The sequence below is a fragment of the Gavialis gangeticus genome, unplaced genomic scaffold (assembly GCF_001723915.1).
Source record: "Gavialis gangeticus isolate Ggan-Ray unplaced genomic scaffold, GavGan_comp1, whole genome shotgun sequence".
NCBI classification, from domain to species: domain Eukaryota; kingdom Metazoa; phylum Chordata; order Crocodylia; family Gavialidae; genus Gavialis; species Gavialis gangeticus.
In genome coordinates, this window is record NW_017729032.1 from 21,682,141 (window position 1) to 21,699,282 (window position 17,142).

The following is a 17,142-nucleotide window of genomic DNA, read 5'->3' on the forward strand; positions in this document are numbered from 1 at the left end:
CACACACACACACACACACACACACACACACACACACACACACACACACACACACACACGACAAATGGAGGCATTTGTTTTCAACCAAGTAACTGCAATTGCTTTTACGAAAGGCAGATGCTATATTGACACAACTTGCTGCAAAATAACTTGCACTTGCACACAGTCCTCACTCCTTCCCCATCTGTCTATTTTAAACCACCTATTGTCTCTGGTTGTGCCTTCAGATTGAAAGCCCTGTTTAGCAGAAACCGCCTTTGGTTACAGGCACATATATCATCTTTCACAAGGAAGCTTTCACTAGGAACTACTGCCAAAACAAAATTATCATTATGCTAGTAAATGTATCACATGTCCACAGAACGGAATAAGCCGCAAAGAAAAAATCCTTTAATAAATAATAAATGTTGCAGAAGGACAGTAAGAGTATAGAACACAATTACCACATTAGAATACACTTTACTTACTCTGATCCCTCAAATCTAGAAATTTGGCTACTTTGTGCAACTGCCAGGCATGCAACAAGTTGGCAAATGAGGAAAGTAATGCCATTTGATCTTTAAAACAAAACTGCATTGTCAGGATTAATATTCACGATTTACAAAAATCTAGCAATACTGACAAAGAATGAACAGGTTTTTTCTTCTTCTACTCATTCTTTAGCAGCATTGTGATGGAAACAATACCTAACAGGGTCACTCTAATAGGGTAGCATCAAGTCCTCACTTCAAAGCTCAAGGGAAAAAGTTTTACATTATTAGGGTTCTCACTCTGGGGACAAGGTGACAGCAGTGGGAGCTGGCAAGAGAAGAGAAGATGAATGAAGAGAAAAAGGAATGGGATCAATGCTTGTCAACAACCCTCATCCACAAATGGATTTATTTCCAGGCTTCTGTATTGCATGATTGTAGTTTTCCATTGTTGCCATTTGGGATCAGTGGTATGCATCTCCTCCACCTTTCCACATACAACTAATCAGAGAAACCTAGAACATTAAACTAAAGCCAAGTGCAGCTGTAACTGAATAGCAACAGTGCATATTCTGAAAGGGTATAATTTTAGCAGTCCATGGTTAGTTTCCTGTGCATCACTTCCAACACTGGGGCATTCACACGCAAACAAGGTTTAAAAGGGGGGATTAAAAAACAAACAAACAACAAACCACTACCACTATTTACCAAGCAAATTACTAGACCTCCCAGCTAGAGCCTAGCATGAGATAGGAGGAAAGAAGCCAAAGCCAAGATTCAGTGCTTGGACAGAGTAAAGGGAGGGTCCTAGGGCTTCATTTGTCATAGAATCATAGAAGTAGGGTCGAAAGGGACCTTGTAAATCTTCAGATTCAACCCCCTGCCCCGCCGGGAGAAAAGACTGGACTCAAACGAGTCCAGCCAGGTAGTCATCAAGCCTCTTCTTAAAGATCCCCAGGGTAGGAGCCAGCACCACTTCCCTAGGAAGTTGGTTCCAGCTCCTAGCCGCCCTAACTGTGAAGTAGTTCTTGCGGATGTCTAATCTAAACCTACTCTCTAATAATTTGTGTCCATTAGTCCTTGTCATGCCAGGGGGCGCTAGGGGAAACAGTGCCTCCCCTAAACCCTTCTGGTCCCCCCTAGTGAGTTTATAGACAGTCACCAGGTCCCCCCTCAGCCTTCTCTTGTGAAGGCTGAACAGGTTTAGGTCCCGCAGTCTTTCAATGTAGGGTCTGCCCTGTAGTCCCTGGATCATGAGGGTGGCCCTCCTCTGGACCCTTTCAATGTTGTCCACATCCCTCCTGAAATGGGGTGCACAGAACTGAAATGGGGCGCACATGAACTCCAGCTATTAGGTATTTAAATGTAATCCAAGTCTCATCTGTACTTATTACTGTGGAAGTCCCCACTTTGCTGGTGCATACTCCACACATCTCACTGATCTGGGCTGTCAGGCACATGTGAAAAGGAGCTACACAAGTTTTGTACTGGTATTTGGGTTTGAAAGCAGAACCTTCTCAGCTACTCTACACTTCCAAACTCCTCTACTGAGAGGTGTTACAGAAAGATGTGCTCGAACCATTATCTGGTGGTTACCCATTTCAACGCCCTCAACACATATGCAAATACAAAATGTACCTTTAGCAAGTACCCTGTGGAGAAGAGCAGAGAATACATACGTCTGTAAGTGGATCATCTGCATCCAGATTTGCTGCAGGAATTTGATCTAATCGGGGCTTCTTAGACACTGAAGATGATGTTGTATGCTCTGTAGGGAAAGAAATAAAAAAGGTTTTGAAACAAAAGGAATAGATGTAGCAAATGTCTGATAAACCTGTCCTTACTGCACCCAAACACAGGAACTACATAAAAAGACTGTTTTTTGGAAGTCATTTGTCACTCCTTAGATTAAAAGCCTGCACATATTTTTCAGCACTCCTATTATTGAGCTGAACCCTTCCACAAAGATAACCAGAGAAGGGCTCCTGGTGCACTCAAAAAATCAAAGAAACACTGAATGTTAAAATTCCAAGTCAGCGGTTCCCAAACTGGTATGCAGACAACCTGCAAGTGGTACGTGCGCAGGCGATGGAAGGCTGGTGGGGAGCAGTGCACACAGGGCAGACACCCAGCTGTAGCCTGCTGCAGGCGGCCAATGTGGAGCAGCACCCAGCAGGTAAGTGTGGGGGGCAAAAGGGGGGGGGTGCAAATCAAGGTCCCCCACAGCGAGGGAGGGAGGGGTAGAGGTAGGGTCTGGGGTGAATGGGGCCCTGGGATGGGTCATGGGACAGTCAGAGCCCTGGGCAGCTCGTTCAGAGGCACGAGGCGGGCTCACACCACTGCATGCACCCCAGGGGGAGGCATGGGGGGATGTGCCCCCCAGATTTGTGCATGGGGTGGAGGCAGGCTGCCCACTGCATGCTGGGTTCTGCACTGCACTGCTGTTGCCTCAGGAGTTGTTTGCGATGCCATGTGCTTCCCGCTGCCAGGCAGGGGATACAGTGCAGCTGGCACACAGGAGGTGCATGGCATCACGTGTGGCTCCCGCAGCAACAGCAGTGGGGCAGAGCCTCCACCCGATGGCCAAATCCGGGGGGCACATGCCCCCCCATGCTTCCCCCAGGGTGTGTGCAGTGGCAGGAGCCCCTCTGCACCACTGGATAAGCCTCCTGGGGTTCTGACCATCGCACAAGCCGCCCTGGAGCCCCATCTACCCCAGCCCCTGTCCCTGTTTTAATTCATAGTCTGTTACCTATGTGTATGAAAAATTTGCTGGTGGTACTTAAGGCTGTATCATTTTAAATTGATGGTACACAATCTATCAGTTAGGGAACCACTGTTCTAGGTAATTATGTCAAAAGGGGAAAGAGGTTAACAGGGGAAGCTATAGTTAAACTGCTCAACTTCCGAGATCCAATGAGAAAGGAACCCCCCAGTGTTGCATGCAGATTGCTGATAAGCACTGAGGATTTGGAGTACTGCAGGCAACACGTGTTTTGCAGTTTAGAGTATGAATGTCCTTATCTTCCAACCTCTCTAATGGATGCTGTATTAATACCTAGAGACGATTATTGCTCTAAACTACCTGTAGTACATTTTACATACATCACCATGCAGAATAAAATACTAAATTGCAGATGATCATTCCCATTCCACAGTACACTACCACTCAAGTATTATTAATGTCTCACTAACACCATAAGGAACATGAAAATATGAATTTCTTTCAAGCGTAAAAGATCCTTTAATATTGCACCAATCTGACACCAAGTATATTTTCTAGTGCCTGACCTAAAGACAGGTCTTCTGGTAGCAGTAATACTTAGCAGAAGCTCTCCTTCAGCTCAGGGACTCTGGGCCTGCATTTCTGAAGCTCGAGTTCCTAGATTTTGTCCTCCTGATGCCCAATCTGGATTTGTTACAATATGTAATTCTGTTACCTCTTGTTGGTCTGTCTCTGTTCTTTTCTCTTGCAACAACACGTTCTCTCTCCTCCAGTTCCCTTCTGAAGTCACGGTTACGCACCTCCTCAGGAGCATCCTGAGTGGCCTGTCTAGAACCAGACATGGAAAGAGAAATGAGAAGAGATGGCTGTCAGTTGGTAACAATTTCCACATGCAGGCCATGTGGAAATTTGCATGAGAGAAGTGGTCACCAGGAATCAGAATATTCTTTTGGGCAATGCAGAGCATGATATGTCATTAGAGGGGAATTCATACTCTAGCAATACATTATTAAAACTTCATCTAATTTCCAGTGGCTTCCAAATAGAATCAAAAGACCAGACAGGATACCTGCAAATTAGGGAATGACCCTCTCTTCCCTACTCCTAACACACCTAATACTACAGTATCCAAACATACGGTACCAGACGACACCAGGATCTGGTGGTCTGGACAGCATTCTTTCTTCCCCTCCTTTTATAAATTATAACAGCTTGAGTTATTGCTGGATGCATATGTTTTCCCAGGCCTCTTCAGATAAGATCAAGAGGGCAGTGTATTTTCAGTTACTCCTAGAGAGATGATCAGATGACACCTTTTTTTCCTATCCTCCAAACAAGCATACCCTTGTTGCAAAGAAGCACACTGGGCTGCATTAGTAAGAGCATTGCCAACAGATGGAGGGAAGTGATTAAATTCCCTTTATTCAGCACCATTGAGGTTGCATCCAGAGTACTCTATCCAGTTTTGTTCCCACCACTCCCAAAAGGATGTGGAAAAAATGGAGAGTCCAGTGGAGCACAATAAAAGTGATTAGAGGGCTGGGGAACATGGCTTATGAGTAGGAACCTACCTAAATCGTGGCAGAAATGCACTGCACAGCAGCTCCTTTAATCTTGCTCTTTTTGCCATTCTCCCCCACCCCCCTGCTGATTGGTGGAGGAGACCCAGCAGTCCTGCTGCTTGCTGCTGATTGGTGAGGACGCAAAGAACACGGTTTTAGATATGCCACAGTTTTTTTGCCTCCTACTGCTGATTGGCTATGGGGCCCCAGTTGCCCTGCCGCTTGTCACTGATCAGCCAGCAGACAAAAACCGTGGCATATTTTAAAAGTTTTTTTTTTTTTTAATCTCTTGGCTGATACGCAGCAAACAGTAGGGCCACCAGTACCCCTCCAATCAGCCTGGGGGGGGTGTGGAGTGGGGAAGAAACATGACGGAACAAAATTAGGACACTTGCACCATAATTTAGGTAGGTCCCTACTTATGAGCAGCTGAGGGAACTGGGGATATTTAGTTTGCAGAAGAAAAGACTGAGAGGGGATTTAATAACAGTGTTCAACTACCTGAAGTGGGGTTCCAAAGAGGATGGGCTCATGTTGCAGCAAGAGAAGTTTAGATTAGATATTAGGAAAAACTCTCTCACTAGGAGGGTAAAGCACTGGAACAGGCTACCCAGAGAAGTTGTGGAATCTACATCCTTAGAGGTTTTCAAGACACCGGTAGACAAAGCCTTGGTTGGGATGATCTAGTTGGGGACAGTCCTGCTTTGATCAGGGAGTTGGACTAGATGACCTCCTAAGGCCCCTTGCAACCCTAATTGTTGTGATGGTACCAGAGACTTCTTAAATATGCACGAGTGGAAATACTGTATATAAAAATTTATTGATGTGCTTTTTCCTACGTAGAAAATTAGGGCTGGAAGGGACCTCAGGAGGTCTAGTCCAACTCCCTGATCAAAACAGGACTGTCCCGAACTAGATCATCCCAAACAAGGCTTTGTCTACCGGTGCCTTGAAAATCTCTAAGGCTGTAGATTCCACAACTTCGCTGGGTAGCCTGTTCTAGTGCTTTACTATCCTCCTAGTGAGAGAGTTTTTCCTAATATCTAACCTAAACTTGTCTTGCTGCAACATGAGCCCATTGTTCCTTGTTCTGTTATCTGCCACCACTGAGAACAGTCTTGACCTCCTAAGGTCCCTTCCAACCCTAATTTTCTAAATAGGAAAAAGCACATCAGTAAATTTTTTATATACAATATTTCCACCCATGCATATTTAAGAAGTCTCTGTCAGCAAAGTTGATTTATATTAACCCACATTAATACAAGTTTTCTAAGGACTGTTCAATTTTAGGTGCCAATACTAAAAGAACGTAAAACATGTGAAATGAACAGGAATGAACTCCACCCGTCTATAAACTCGCTTCTAGAAATAAGTGCTTACAATACCTAAAGGAATCCTGGACTTCAGCAGTTATAAAATATACCATAAGTATTAACATATTGTTCAATTTTCCTATTGTATAAATAAGAACAAGGAACTGGAGTGCCCATAACTGATGTTACATCTGGTACCAACCCAAGAATCCAATACCGTGTCATTCAAAAAGACGTCAGGGACTAAAGTGACCACTTGTAAAGTTCATGTGATGAAGTTCTCGCTACGTATTTAACAAAGCCAGCCTATTAGATCAGTGTACAGGACGAATGGCAGGAGATACCAAAAAAGCCACCCAAAAGAACAATAAGTTATGTACTATATGCTCATATGCATTTTTGCCTGCACTGCTCTCTGAAAATGAAAAATCAAAACAACATTACTTCTACTTAAAAAGCCATCATAAACTTAAAGCAGGAGCATCAAACTCCTCCATCCCAGCAGATCAAATGAGAGGCACTGGGCCAGTCTATGGGCTGAAATCAGGTATACAGACTGCCCCCTGCATGGCTTCCTGGACCAGCCCCATGTAATGCATGCAGTAAGCATGCCAGCACCATGTCATGTGGGGAGCTAGTCTATTGGCCTGATCTGGACCAGCCCCACATCCCACATGCAGCACGTGGAGATGATCTGAGACCTACAGGCAGCACAGAAGACTGAATGATAGGGCTGCATGGGACAGATGTGGCCCATAGGTCATATATTTGACACCTCTGACCTAAAGAACAAACACTTTCAGAATGTGGTTGGTAACAAAAGTAGAAGGAAAATATCACTGAAGATACTGGAAGTGAACGATTAAAACCGCAAAATGATCTACCTTGCCCAATGCGAGTCTATTATCTTCCCCCACCTGCCAGTCTCTCCACGGGTTATTTTTTAATCAGTATGTTCATTCAAAACTATCTGGTTTTTTTTTCCTTTTAAGACCCCACGCAACCTCAAAAACCATTTTTAGCATCTCATCACCTTATTTGTTCTGCAAATGTTACCAGTTTTGATATGTATACAGTTATGTCTTCCTGTCTAATGTCCCTATATCCCTTCCCAAAACAACCTCTGGGCGCAGGATATCTTTCTCATCCAGCTCACCCGCTGTGTACCCAGACCACTTCTGAATACTTGCTTCCATCATGGTACCCACACGTCGCAAATTAATAGTACATTTAATAATAAAATGCTCTAATCGTTTCCAATCCATTTTACCTTCTGTATCTGCCCTTTAGGCTGAAAATTGCAGAAGTTCTTATTTTTCTTGTTCAGCAGTAAGCCCCTTTTCACGCAGAGGGCTAATAATTATAGTACTTGTTTTTCAATAATTACTCGTGTCTCAGATTAGGTTAACGAAGAATCGCCGTGCAAAATATTTCAGAAGAAACAAACCGGTGCTTACCTGTATTTGATTTTAGTGTGAGAAGGAAGATCTCTGCTGGAGTACTGCTTGGAGAGCTGGCTTAAGTCTCCTTCGCCTTTTCCTCGCCCGCCCCTCGCAGGTTCAAACGTTGGCCTGGCAGCTGTTGTCATCTCAGCTACTTGGGAATCCAATGTAAAATACGGCTGTTACTACTAACCGCGGCAAGAGACATGTAACCGCGGGTGCATTATCTTGGAATCACAGCGACGAGAACGCCTCGCATTAGGAAGCGTTCAAACACCCGGGCTGCAACACAACCTGTCACAACCCACCTGGCAAGCATTTCATTATATTGAAAGGGAGGGAGATTTTCAAGCGGGTCAGGCTGAAGTGTGACACCAGCTGGGAGTCATGTAAGGACATACAGATTTGCTATTTGCTGGACCAGGCCCTCGGTCCAGGCTGCCCAGCAGCCAGTGTCATGGCAGGGGCAGATGGGAGAATGCCCAGAGGTGTTTCAATGGCTCATCTCTCGCTCGCAGCCTCCAACGTTGCAGGACGTGACCCGGAGGCCGTGCGGGCAGCTGCGGATGCTCCTTCGACCCTGCACCCGGTGCCTCCAGCTCCGCCGAGGCCCGGCGCTGCGGGGACCTGCACTCGGCTCCTTCCAAGCCCCTTCTGTCGGCGGGAGGCGCTGCAGGGACCCAGCAACCCCTCCTCTCCCCTGCCCCGAGCAGGCCTCGTTCCCCCCGCCCCCAACGCACCGTATCAGCCCCGCGGGACCCCGGGCGCCGCGCCACTCCCGGCTGCGCTGCGTGCTGCCTAGGCCACCACCATAACTCCGCCGCTGTCCCACAAGACACCGCGCGCAGACCACAGGAGCAAAGAGAGGGGAAGGGGCGGGGCGGAGCCAGGCTCGGCCGCTCCCCGCCCGTGAGCAGGTCAATACATCACATCCGGGGCGGGGCCTCGTGTCCGCCAGGATTACGGAGGCGGAAGTTGCCGACCCGAGCATATTGTGGACACGGTGGCTTCCCGCTACATGCCCCCCCCGGAAGCTGATTGGCCGCAGAGCCCGCCAGTGAGTGCTCGGTCCCGCCCCCGGCGCGCCTGCGCAGTGGGAGGTCAGTGACAGAGGGGACTTTTTGGTTTTTGCCAAAATGTTTATTTCTAATAGATAATAAACAGCTAAACATATATATAACTATATAAAACTATACATATAGATAACTTTATAACTAAACATATATATATAACTGTATATGACTAAACATGGATAACTGCCTCTGACAAGCTGTCGTGTGACTGCTGTGGTTCACTTGAGACCAGAAACACACTTTTAACTAGGGTTGCCAACCCCCAGGATTGCCCTAGAGTCCCCAGGAATGAGATATAATCTCCAGGAGACTGCCGAGAGTCACCCAGGAGATGCATGATAGGGCATTCATTAAAATAAATATGAAATGTTACATCCAATTTTTACAGTAGTCCAATGGGTTTTTAAAATGTAATAGTCATGTGCATTTGCCTTCCTGAGTACAATCAGTAGATCTGTCGTTAATGTCATTACATGATGTGATTAAACCTCCCGGAATAGATTCAAACAGAATTGGCACCCTGCTTTTAAAATTATTTTTGTCCCGTTACAAAGTTTGCCCGCGCACCCATCACCATTCCCTTGAGAATGTCACAGTTTCATAAAAGACCCCTCAGTGCCCTCCTTCTGCCTCCGCCCAAATCATCCTCTTGTTTGTCCAGTCTCTTCACTTGTTACATTCTTGACTGAGGGGACATCTATCTATAAGCACGTCCGTGGGCACATCCCAGTGCTCCCGAGTTGGCATCACCCCCACCCCGTGAGCCTGGCTGCTCACTCTGTGCCAGCAATTCTCATCCAGGAGCTGCAGTGCCCAGGGATGCCCAGAGATCCTTTTAAGGGTGTCGCAGGCCGGGCCCACTGTTAGCACAGTTAGGGGCTGCAGGTGCTTAGACATGATTCCCATGGGAATCTCGGGCATCAGCAGCTCTCTCAGGCAGCAGAATCCCAGTCTCTGCAGCAGCAGAATTGCTCTGTTGCTTTGTCATCATGATGACAAACATCAGGGACTGGGTCAGGCCCCAGGGCTGGCTGGCCCAGTGCCTTCTGTCACACGGGGGCCGACAGCAGACGCTGGAAGGGAACAGGACCTAGGCCTAACGAGGGTTTTCTCCTCTGTTCCTCTCTCACTTGCAGCCTTCAGCATTTAAGGTTTAGGAAGCGCTGATTTTGAGGCCGTGCCCCTCTCTCCCGAGCTCGATAGCTCCTGATGCCCCTTTCCTGCAAGAATGTGTCTGCTCCCTCTTTTCCAATCCCAAAGAAAGGAGTAAATGCCAAGAGCTGCCACTTTCTGGGCGTCTTGAGCCTAATGAGGGGCGCCTTCAGCAGTGCTCAACCTTTTTCCCTGGTGGGCCCAATCGGCCGGCAGCACCTGGTCTGACCACGGGCCAGATAATGCTTCCGATCCAGAGTCCAGGGTCAATGCAGTGGCCACCTCTGGCCACATGGAGGAGGTCGGGCAACAGGCTGGCCTGATCCCAGCCAGGCAGGGGGGAAGGAGCATGGCCTTATTCCCCCTCAGGGGCAAGGTGACCTGGCCTGGCTGTGACTGGGCACATGGGCTTGGGGTTTGGGAATATGGCAGGGGGAGAGGATGGCCACCACTCCCCCACCACCAAATTTTGTGACCCGTGGGGAGCTCCGCAGGCCCGGTGCAATGGCTCTGCAGGCTGCATTTGGCCTGCAGACCAGAGGTTGGGCACCCCTGGTCGGAGAAGGATGAGAACCACTGATCTGTGTGCTTGCAGTCTTAGGGCAGCACCTTTCCAAGCACAGCCTCCTGCTGAGACTGCAGCTGATGAGGCTATCCAGCAGGGGGCCCCAAAAGCTAAGGGTAGAGAATCAGGAGCTGCCCTTCCCCTTGGCTGGACAGCCAGGGTGAGATGCACCAGTTAGTGGATAAGCTGCCTCTTTCCTGTGTCTGACACAGCCCCTTATCTCCCTCTGCCCAGTAAGCATTGCATCACTGGATGACCTGGCATCTGGCTATGTCAGATACTGCTTCTTACCTGCTGTATCTGTGCAATGCAGCCCTGCATTGCACAGATTTTGATCTGCTCCACTGGTGGGAGTGGAGGGAGGGTGACTGGAGGCAGGGTCACCAGGTGCATCTGTGGCTGGCATGCAGCCAGGCAGGGGGTGGGAGCAGCCTCAGCAGCTGGATGTAGGCAAGTCTGTGAGGGCAGGGGTTGGAGGACCAGGGCTTCATGACTGGGGGGAGTGGGGCAGGAGAGGGAATGGGTGTGTAGGAGGTGGGTGCCTGCTGGTGGTGGTGGGGGTGACTAGGTGTGAGGGGTGCAGCAGGGCGCAGGGGCAGGAGGGAGATGCCTGACCCTCCAACAGGGGAAGGGGGGGGGGCCCTTTGGGGGCAGCGGAGAGCTGCACGGATGGGCTAGTGGCACCGTGGCTGGTACCTGTGCTCGTGGGAGCAGGGCACCTAGGAAACGCTGCGCAGGGGCTAGGACGCATAGACAGCCTGCCTGGCGCAGTGCAGGAGCCCCAGGCTGGGGCAAGGGGTGTTACAGGTATCACCTCATCCCACCTCCAGCCCGTGTTGGGGGCAGACTTGCTCCACTGCTGCCCGCCTGAGTCAGAGCCACTGTAGCTGCTGCGTTCTGACCCAGTTCGAATGGGGGCAGCTGGAGACCCCCTCCAGCAGGGCTGGAGGGAGTAGGGGGGTTGCAGGTCAGGAGCGAGTGGTACCAGCAGGGCCAGGGGTCTGCGGGTCAGGAGTGAGGGGCAGCAGCAGGGACGGGGGGCTGAAAGTTGGGAGTGAGGGGCACTGGCAGGGTCAGGGGGCTGTGGGTTGGGAGTGAGGTGTCCTTCCTGGCCGGTGTCCTTTTTTTTGGAACTGGAAGTATGGTAACCCTACCCAGGGCTGAATTCTGGAGGTGGTGGCAGGACATTCCTAGCTGAACACCTGCCTTCCCAAATGTGGTTCCTTCAACGCTTTTCCTGAGCGCAGCTCTAATGGGTCCCAGGGCACAGCGCTAGGTGAATTCATTCAATCTTGGGTTATTTTTTTTAAAGCTTTTCGTTTGATATATTTTTAGCATTTCTTTCTTATTCCTGGTTTTACTTTGCTGTCTTTCAGCCCAAGTGACATCACAAAACATCAGGATGCTAGATGATAATTGGCTGCTGCTCTTCATCCCAGCAGCGTCTACATTTCTCCTGTGGGTATAAACCTACAGATGTGTTTGCAGGCTCAGAATTACTGAGGAATCTTAAATGTGGTTGAGAGAGTAACTCTTGGGGGGATAGTGAAAGAAATGGAACAACTGAGGTAGGAGTGAGTTAGCAGACAGGGCTCACTGACATTTTCACAGCCTTCACACCAGTGATTACAGAGTATGTGCTCCGTAACTGACCAACATATTGTATCGTACATCGGGAGGGACCTGCCTACACACACGCACACCTTGAGAGAATGCTTATCTCCATCTCCAGCTCTAGGCAGGATAAACCTAACACAGGGAAGGGCAAATTCTGCAAAGCAAAGGTCCATTTTCTGAGCTCTGTAGAGTAAAAAATGCTGGTTAGAGGAAAGGCACTTTGGTGCAGGTGACAAAGAGGAGGAAAATATATATATATAAAATAAGCAATATAAAAATAATAAGAAAATTCATGCTTTTGGGGGATAGGAACCATCTTTTTGTTCTTTGTTTATAAAGCACTTAACACAATGGGGTTCTAGTCCTTGGCACAATAGTGATACAGATAAATAGGAACAATAGTAATTATGAAAATGTCAACTTTGCCCAGATTCATGATGCCAGATGATAAGGGAGCACCCCTAAGGTGTGGTTAGAAGGGAATTTTTTAAATAAAGCCTGTTATTAAAAGTTTGGAAGAATTAAGAATCTGTTAACCACCCAATGCTGCAGACACTTCTGGATTCTAAAAAAAGATGTTGAGAAACTGGGCTGGATGTAGGGGAAAGCTACAAAAATGATTCAGGGGCTGGAAAAATGTTTTGCAGTGAGACAGACTGAAGGAACTTAACCTGTTTTTTTTATACAATGATTCAAGATGTGCCTTGATTGTGGTTCATGAAGAGCCTGTTAATATTCGTTATCTTCCTCACAGGAAAGTGTCTATGCATTGTGATCAAATCACATCAGTTTTCTTTTTGAGAAGTTAACAGTTTTAGCTTTTCTGTCTCTCACAGCAGAACATTTTCTTTGTTCATCAAATCATTTTAAGGGCTCTTTTCTGCATCTCTGTAGGTGTATGTATGCATGCAGGGATAAACTCAACTCCAACTCCCACTCTACAACATCCAACCATTCTTCCAGTCTTCTGGAATTTCCCCAGTATTCAACCATCTGTAACAAACTAACAGCAGTTTGTTGGACATCTCAGTCAACACTTTTAAGACTCTCAGGTGCATGGTTTTGGGGCCTGCCAATTTGAAAATATTTATCTCAACATCCCGCATCTCTCTTGGCCCTGGCTAAAGCCGGAGATTGTTTAAGGACCACCACTTACCTGAACCCCCCTGAAGGCAGACATGCCTGACACAGGTCTACTATTAGATTTGGTATCAGAGTTTAGCTGCTAGTGTCAAGTAGACCCATTACCTGGAGTTATGGTTAAATGCAAGACTTTTACATCTGGTTGGTGATCTGGCCCAGGGGTAAATGGGCCGCCACTGTTTAAAAATACTCGTCCTCAAGAGCAAACATTTGTCATATTTGTCTACAGCCAGTTTCTCTCATAATTTCCACTGAGAAATTAGCTCTGCTAAAGCACCAGATACATACATATTATTGGTTGGGGCTGTTCTTTGTTTGTCCATGTTGAATGCAATCAGGGTCTGTACCCAGTCCCTTTAAAACACAGTGTGGTGTGGTGAATAGCATACCTGTCTCAAGCTGGAACAGCAACAGCTGGGAAAAGTCAACTCCAGAATACAAATCCCTGGGTTTTCCTTTTACCACCGTTCCTTACAGACCCCATCTTTTGAAATACTGAGCACAACTTGCCTGATGCTACCTACACATTTCTGTTTGTGGGTAGTGAAGACACTCATTTCCTCTAATTAAATGCTCCATCTCTCACAGGATGAGCCCTACAATACATGTTAAAGGAAGAACGTGACTACCTGAAATGGTAGCATGGGGCACAATACTTAAAAAGCTCTGAATCAAAACTAAATTTGGAAGGAGTCTGTAAGAAGTTACCATCTTCTTGACTGAGAGAAGAACAGATGACTCTGACTCAGCCTGGAAGCCAGAGCAATGCTACTTCTATATTAATTATTATAACATCTTTCACTGCCAAACCCATTGTGCCACCCTTGGGCAGCAAGCCTTTGTGACTGATTTTCAGTCTTACAGACAGCGTGCAGTCACCATCCATTAATCTTTTCACTGCTGCTTCCAACTACACTGCCACAGGTGATTAACCCTCTTGCTCCTATATTCTCCTGTGTGCCTGCTGTGCCACCATCATTCTTTATTTCATCCTCTCCTATGTTCAGGATATAAACTGTAGGAAGGATTTTTATTCTGCCTTACAATTCAGGCTTTGTTCTGTACTCCAGCTGCATAAAAGATCCATGCCAAGATCTGAGAATAAGAAAGAATTCACTGAAGTCAATAGAAATTCTCCGCAAGAAGGGAGCTTATGGGATTTGATCTTTGAGTAGAACCAAATGATTGAAGGTGTGGTTACCTTTCTATGATATAGATTTTGGCCACTTGCTAAATATGCTGGACCTGTGTTCCAACTGGGTACTGTCCTGCATGGTAACCTAGTCTATTTTTGCCTTTTCTGGCAGATACTGGTTTTACATTTACATTGTGTTCCCAATTTCTGCCTCTGCCTACTTGATTTAACCACACATGCAGCTCACTGTTAAGATCTCTGTGCTTCTCCCATCCAAGACATGATGTCACCCAAAAGACATTTAGTAATGTAGGGTGGGAAGATGCTGGAAAAGCAAACTGACATTTTGAAGCACTGAGGGGTCATTTCCTGGCCTTATTGTTTTGGACACAATCTGACCTCCATGTAGGCTTTCTGGTTTCTATAGATCAAATGTTTTTTGGGCTCAGGCAGTGATTCATCTTAGTTCCTTTGTATTTATATACAGTCCACTGCCAGTGCTCCTGCCATGTCTACAATTTGGTACAGCTTCAGGAAAACAATTCCACTGTCTTACTCCTCCAGCCAAACATTTCTATTAATAGCTAAGCTAAATTTATCCCTTTCTAAATGTGGGTGGATAATGACTCAGGCTCCCCACCTCTCACAAGTTCCAGTGCCCAGAGTACCACACTTGAGAACTGGTCCTATACGGTCTGAGCAAAAAGAAAAGCAAATCTCTCACACACAGCTTTCAGTTGGAGCACCCCATCTGCCTGTTCCATATATATTTGAAAAAGACAAAACCAGCATTGTATTCCACAAATGGTCCAGACTAGGCAGAATGAAGTGGGGATGGCTTGCACTTTTCCTCTGCAAAAGGTTCAGTTCTAATGGAATTGTCCATTATAGTAATGACGCTGTACTAGGAACTCATATCCCTGTTCTTTGAATATTCCCCCAAGTCTCGTGTTTCATCATTACTTTTTAGTGAAGTTCTTTACATTACATCTTAGCTACAGGCTATTCTTTCCTATGTGTGATATAATACAATTCCAGTCACCTATCTGAGTGGTGAATTCATCATCACTTGGAGTCTTTACATAAGAAGATCTAGGTCAGCCATAAGATAGCAGCTGGATGCTAAGATTATTGGGTGACATTATCTGCCCTATACTACGCAGGAAATTAAATGAGATCATCATTATAGTATCTTTTCACCTTAAATTCCATGAAATTTTTAACATCTATGAAATCAAAAGACTAAAGATACATCCAAATCCTTCCAATAAGTAAGATGTTAGATATTGGGGTCGCCAGTGAGAAACTATTGAAAGTCTTTGTTTATTGCTATTATTACTGGTGCGCAGAGAAAATGCTAGGAGGGAGAGAATCAAAATAATATCTTAGCCAGCTTGGAACCTGACATTCTTCCCTTTAGCAGCATTTAAGCATAGCAAGCTCCTCATCCATGGAAAAAGAAACCTCCGTTATAGGATTTCAGTTCCTGCTTCCATTACAGCAATTTGCCACTGACTTCACTGCGAACAGGATGAGGCCCTACAATAATAAATGCTGTTCCATAGTTTGTGTGTTCCAGCCAATTAAATCACGCCTTAAGTAACTGGATTAACACACTGTTTAAAAGCAATTTTCTAATAGTGGATGTGATCTACGTATAGCCTTAAACACATAATATCATCCACACTCAGACACAGACAGAAACCAGTTTTAGTAGAATTAAGATTAAAACAATGAGCTTGGTAAAACATATCTTCACACGTAAGTAGAATAAGCCATCTTAATTGTTACTTGACTCTTGATGGTATGTTCACAGATCGATAGCTTTTAAAGTCAGGAGGGACCTTTACTATCATAGGAAGCAGGCTGGCCTACAGCACAGAGCCTGGGATGTGAATTCAGGAAACCTTGGTTCTGTTCTTAGTTCAGGGGCGGGCAATTATTTTGGGCAGAGGGCCACTTACTGAGTTTTGGCAAGCCATCGAGGGCTGCATGACAAGCAGCCCAGGGCAGATAAATATTAATTTTCTAAATTTTTTAGGGGCCCCACAGGCTGGATAGAATGGCCTGGCAGGCTGCATCCGGCCCCCAGGCCACATTTTGCCCACCCCTGTCTTAGTTCTACCCCGAGCTGCTTGGGTGAATATAGACAAATCACTTCCTTTCCCTCCCCCTCCCTCCCTTGTCCCTCAGTCTCCCCATCTATGAAGTGGGATAATGATACTGATTTTCTTTGCGTTGTTCTTTGAGATGGACATATAGGCACCTGGTAGAATGCAGGCCATGTAATCTCTCATAATACTAATCACTTCTGCTTGAGATAGGGAACATCTTTTAGAAAACAGCTATTTTTAGACTCAGATGTGCTTCCTCGTGCCACACAGCACCAGCATCTTCCCATGGAGCACTGCAGAGGTCCTAGGCAGGCTTCTCTTTTATAATCAATTTGAGATCAGGATAAAATACTTTGCAAGGTGGATTGAGCCTAACAAAATACCTTATCTGCCAGGTTAGCTGAAGTTTAGGCAGTTTTTGCTAGGCTGGAAAATCACATTACATTATTGATTCAGCTAGTCATGATGTCATTTCATTAGGGATCTTTGCCATGAAGGTCACTTTTTCTTCCAGATGGGCATGGCATGCACAGCTCAGATGCGGGCACACAGCTCCTTTGGGGAAGACGCAGGGTTTTGGGGTGTTTGAAGCTTACCTTTTAAACTGGCTGGCTTCTGTAAATAGAAAGGGTGGGTCCTTTCCCATAAAAGCTTCTGTGTACTTTCCTTGCCTTGGCAAGACTCTGCATGTCTCTATATCACAGTAGTAACTGCAAATGAACTTGCCCTCTCTTTCCTGTTCCCTCTGGCCTATTCCTTGTGATGAACACAGCATGATTAACTGCTTTTTACTTTCTTCCCCCACCTCAGCACAAACTACTCATACGCAAA

The 17,142-nt window shown here is 46.4% G+C and overlaps 1 protein-coding gene across 2 annotated transcripts in view; it reads right to left on the minus strand.

The window, feature by feature from the left end:
* Positions 1-8,359, minus strand: part of CWC15 (CWC15 spliceosome associated protein homolog) — a 26,010-nt gene extending 17,651 nt beyond the window's left edge. The window contains exons 1-4 of one of the 2 annotated variants that reach the window (XM_019525411.1): positions 8,253-8,359; positions 7,528-7,666; positions 3,911-4,023; positions 2,150-2,238 (exon numbers count right to left, since the gene is read on the minus strand). In XM_019525411.1, the coding sequence (XP_019380956.1) occupies positions 2,150-2,238; positions 3,911-4,023; positions 7,528-7,658 (333 nt within the window). In that variant the 5' untranslated portion in view covers positions 7,659-7,666; positions 8,253-8,359. The remainder of the gene's footprint in view (positions 1-2,149; positions 2,239-3,910; positions 4,024-7,527; positions 7,667-8,252) is intronic. The other variant, XM_019525410.1, reaches the window with a different exon arrangement.
* Between the last annotated feature and the right edge of the window lie 8,783 nt (positions 8,360-17,142).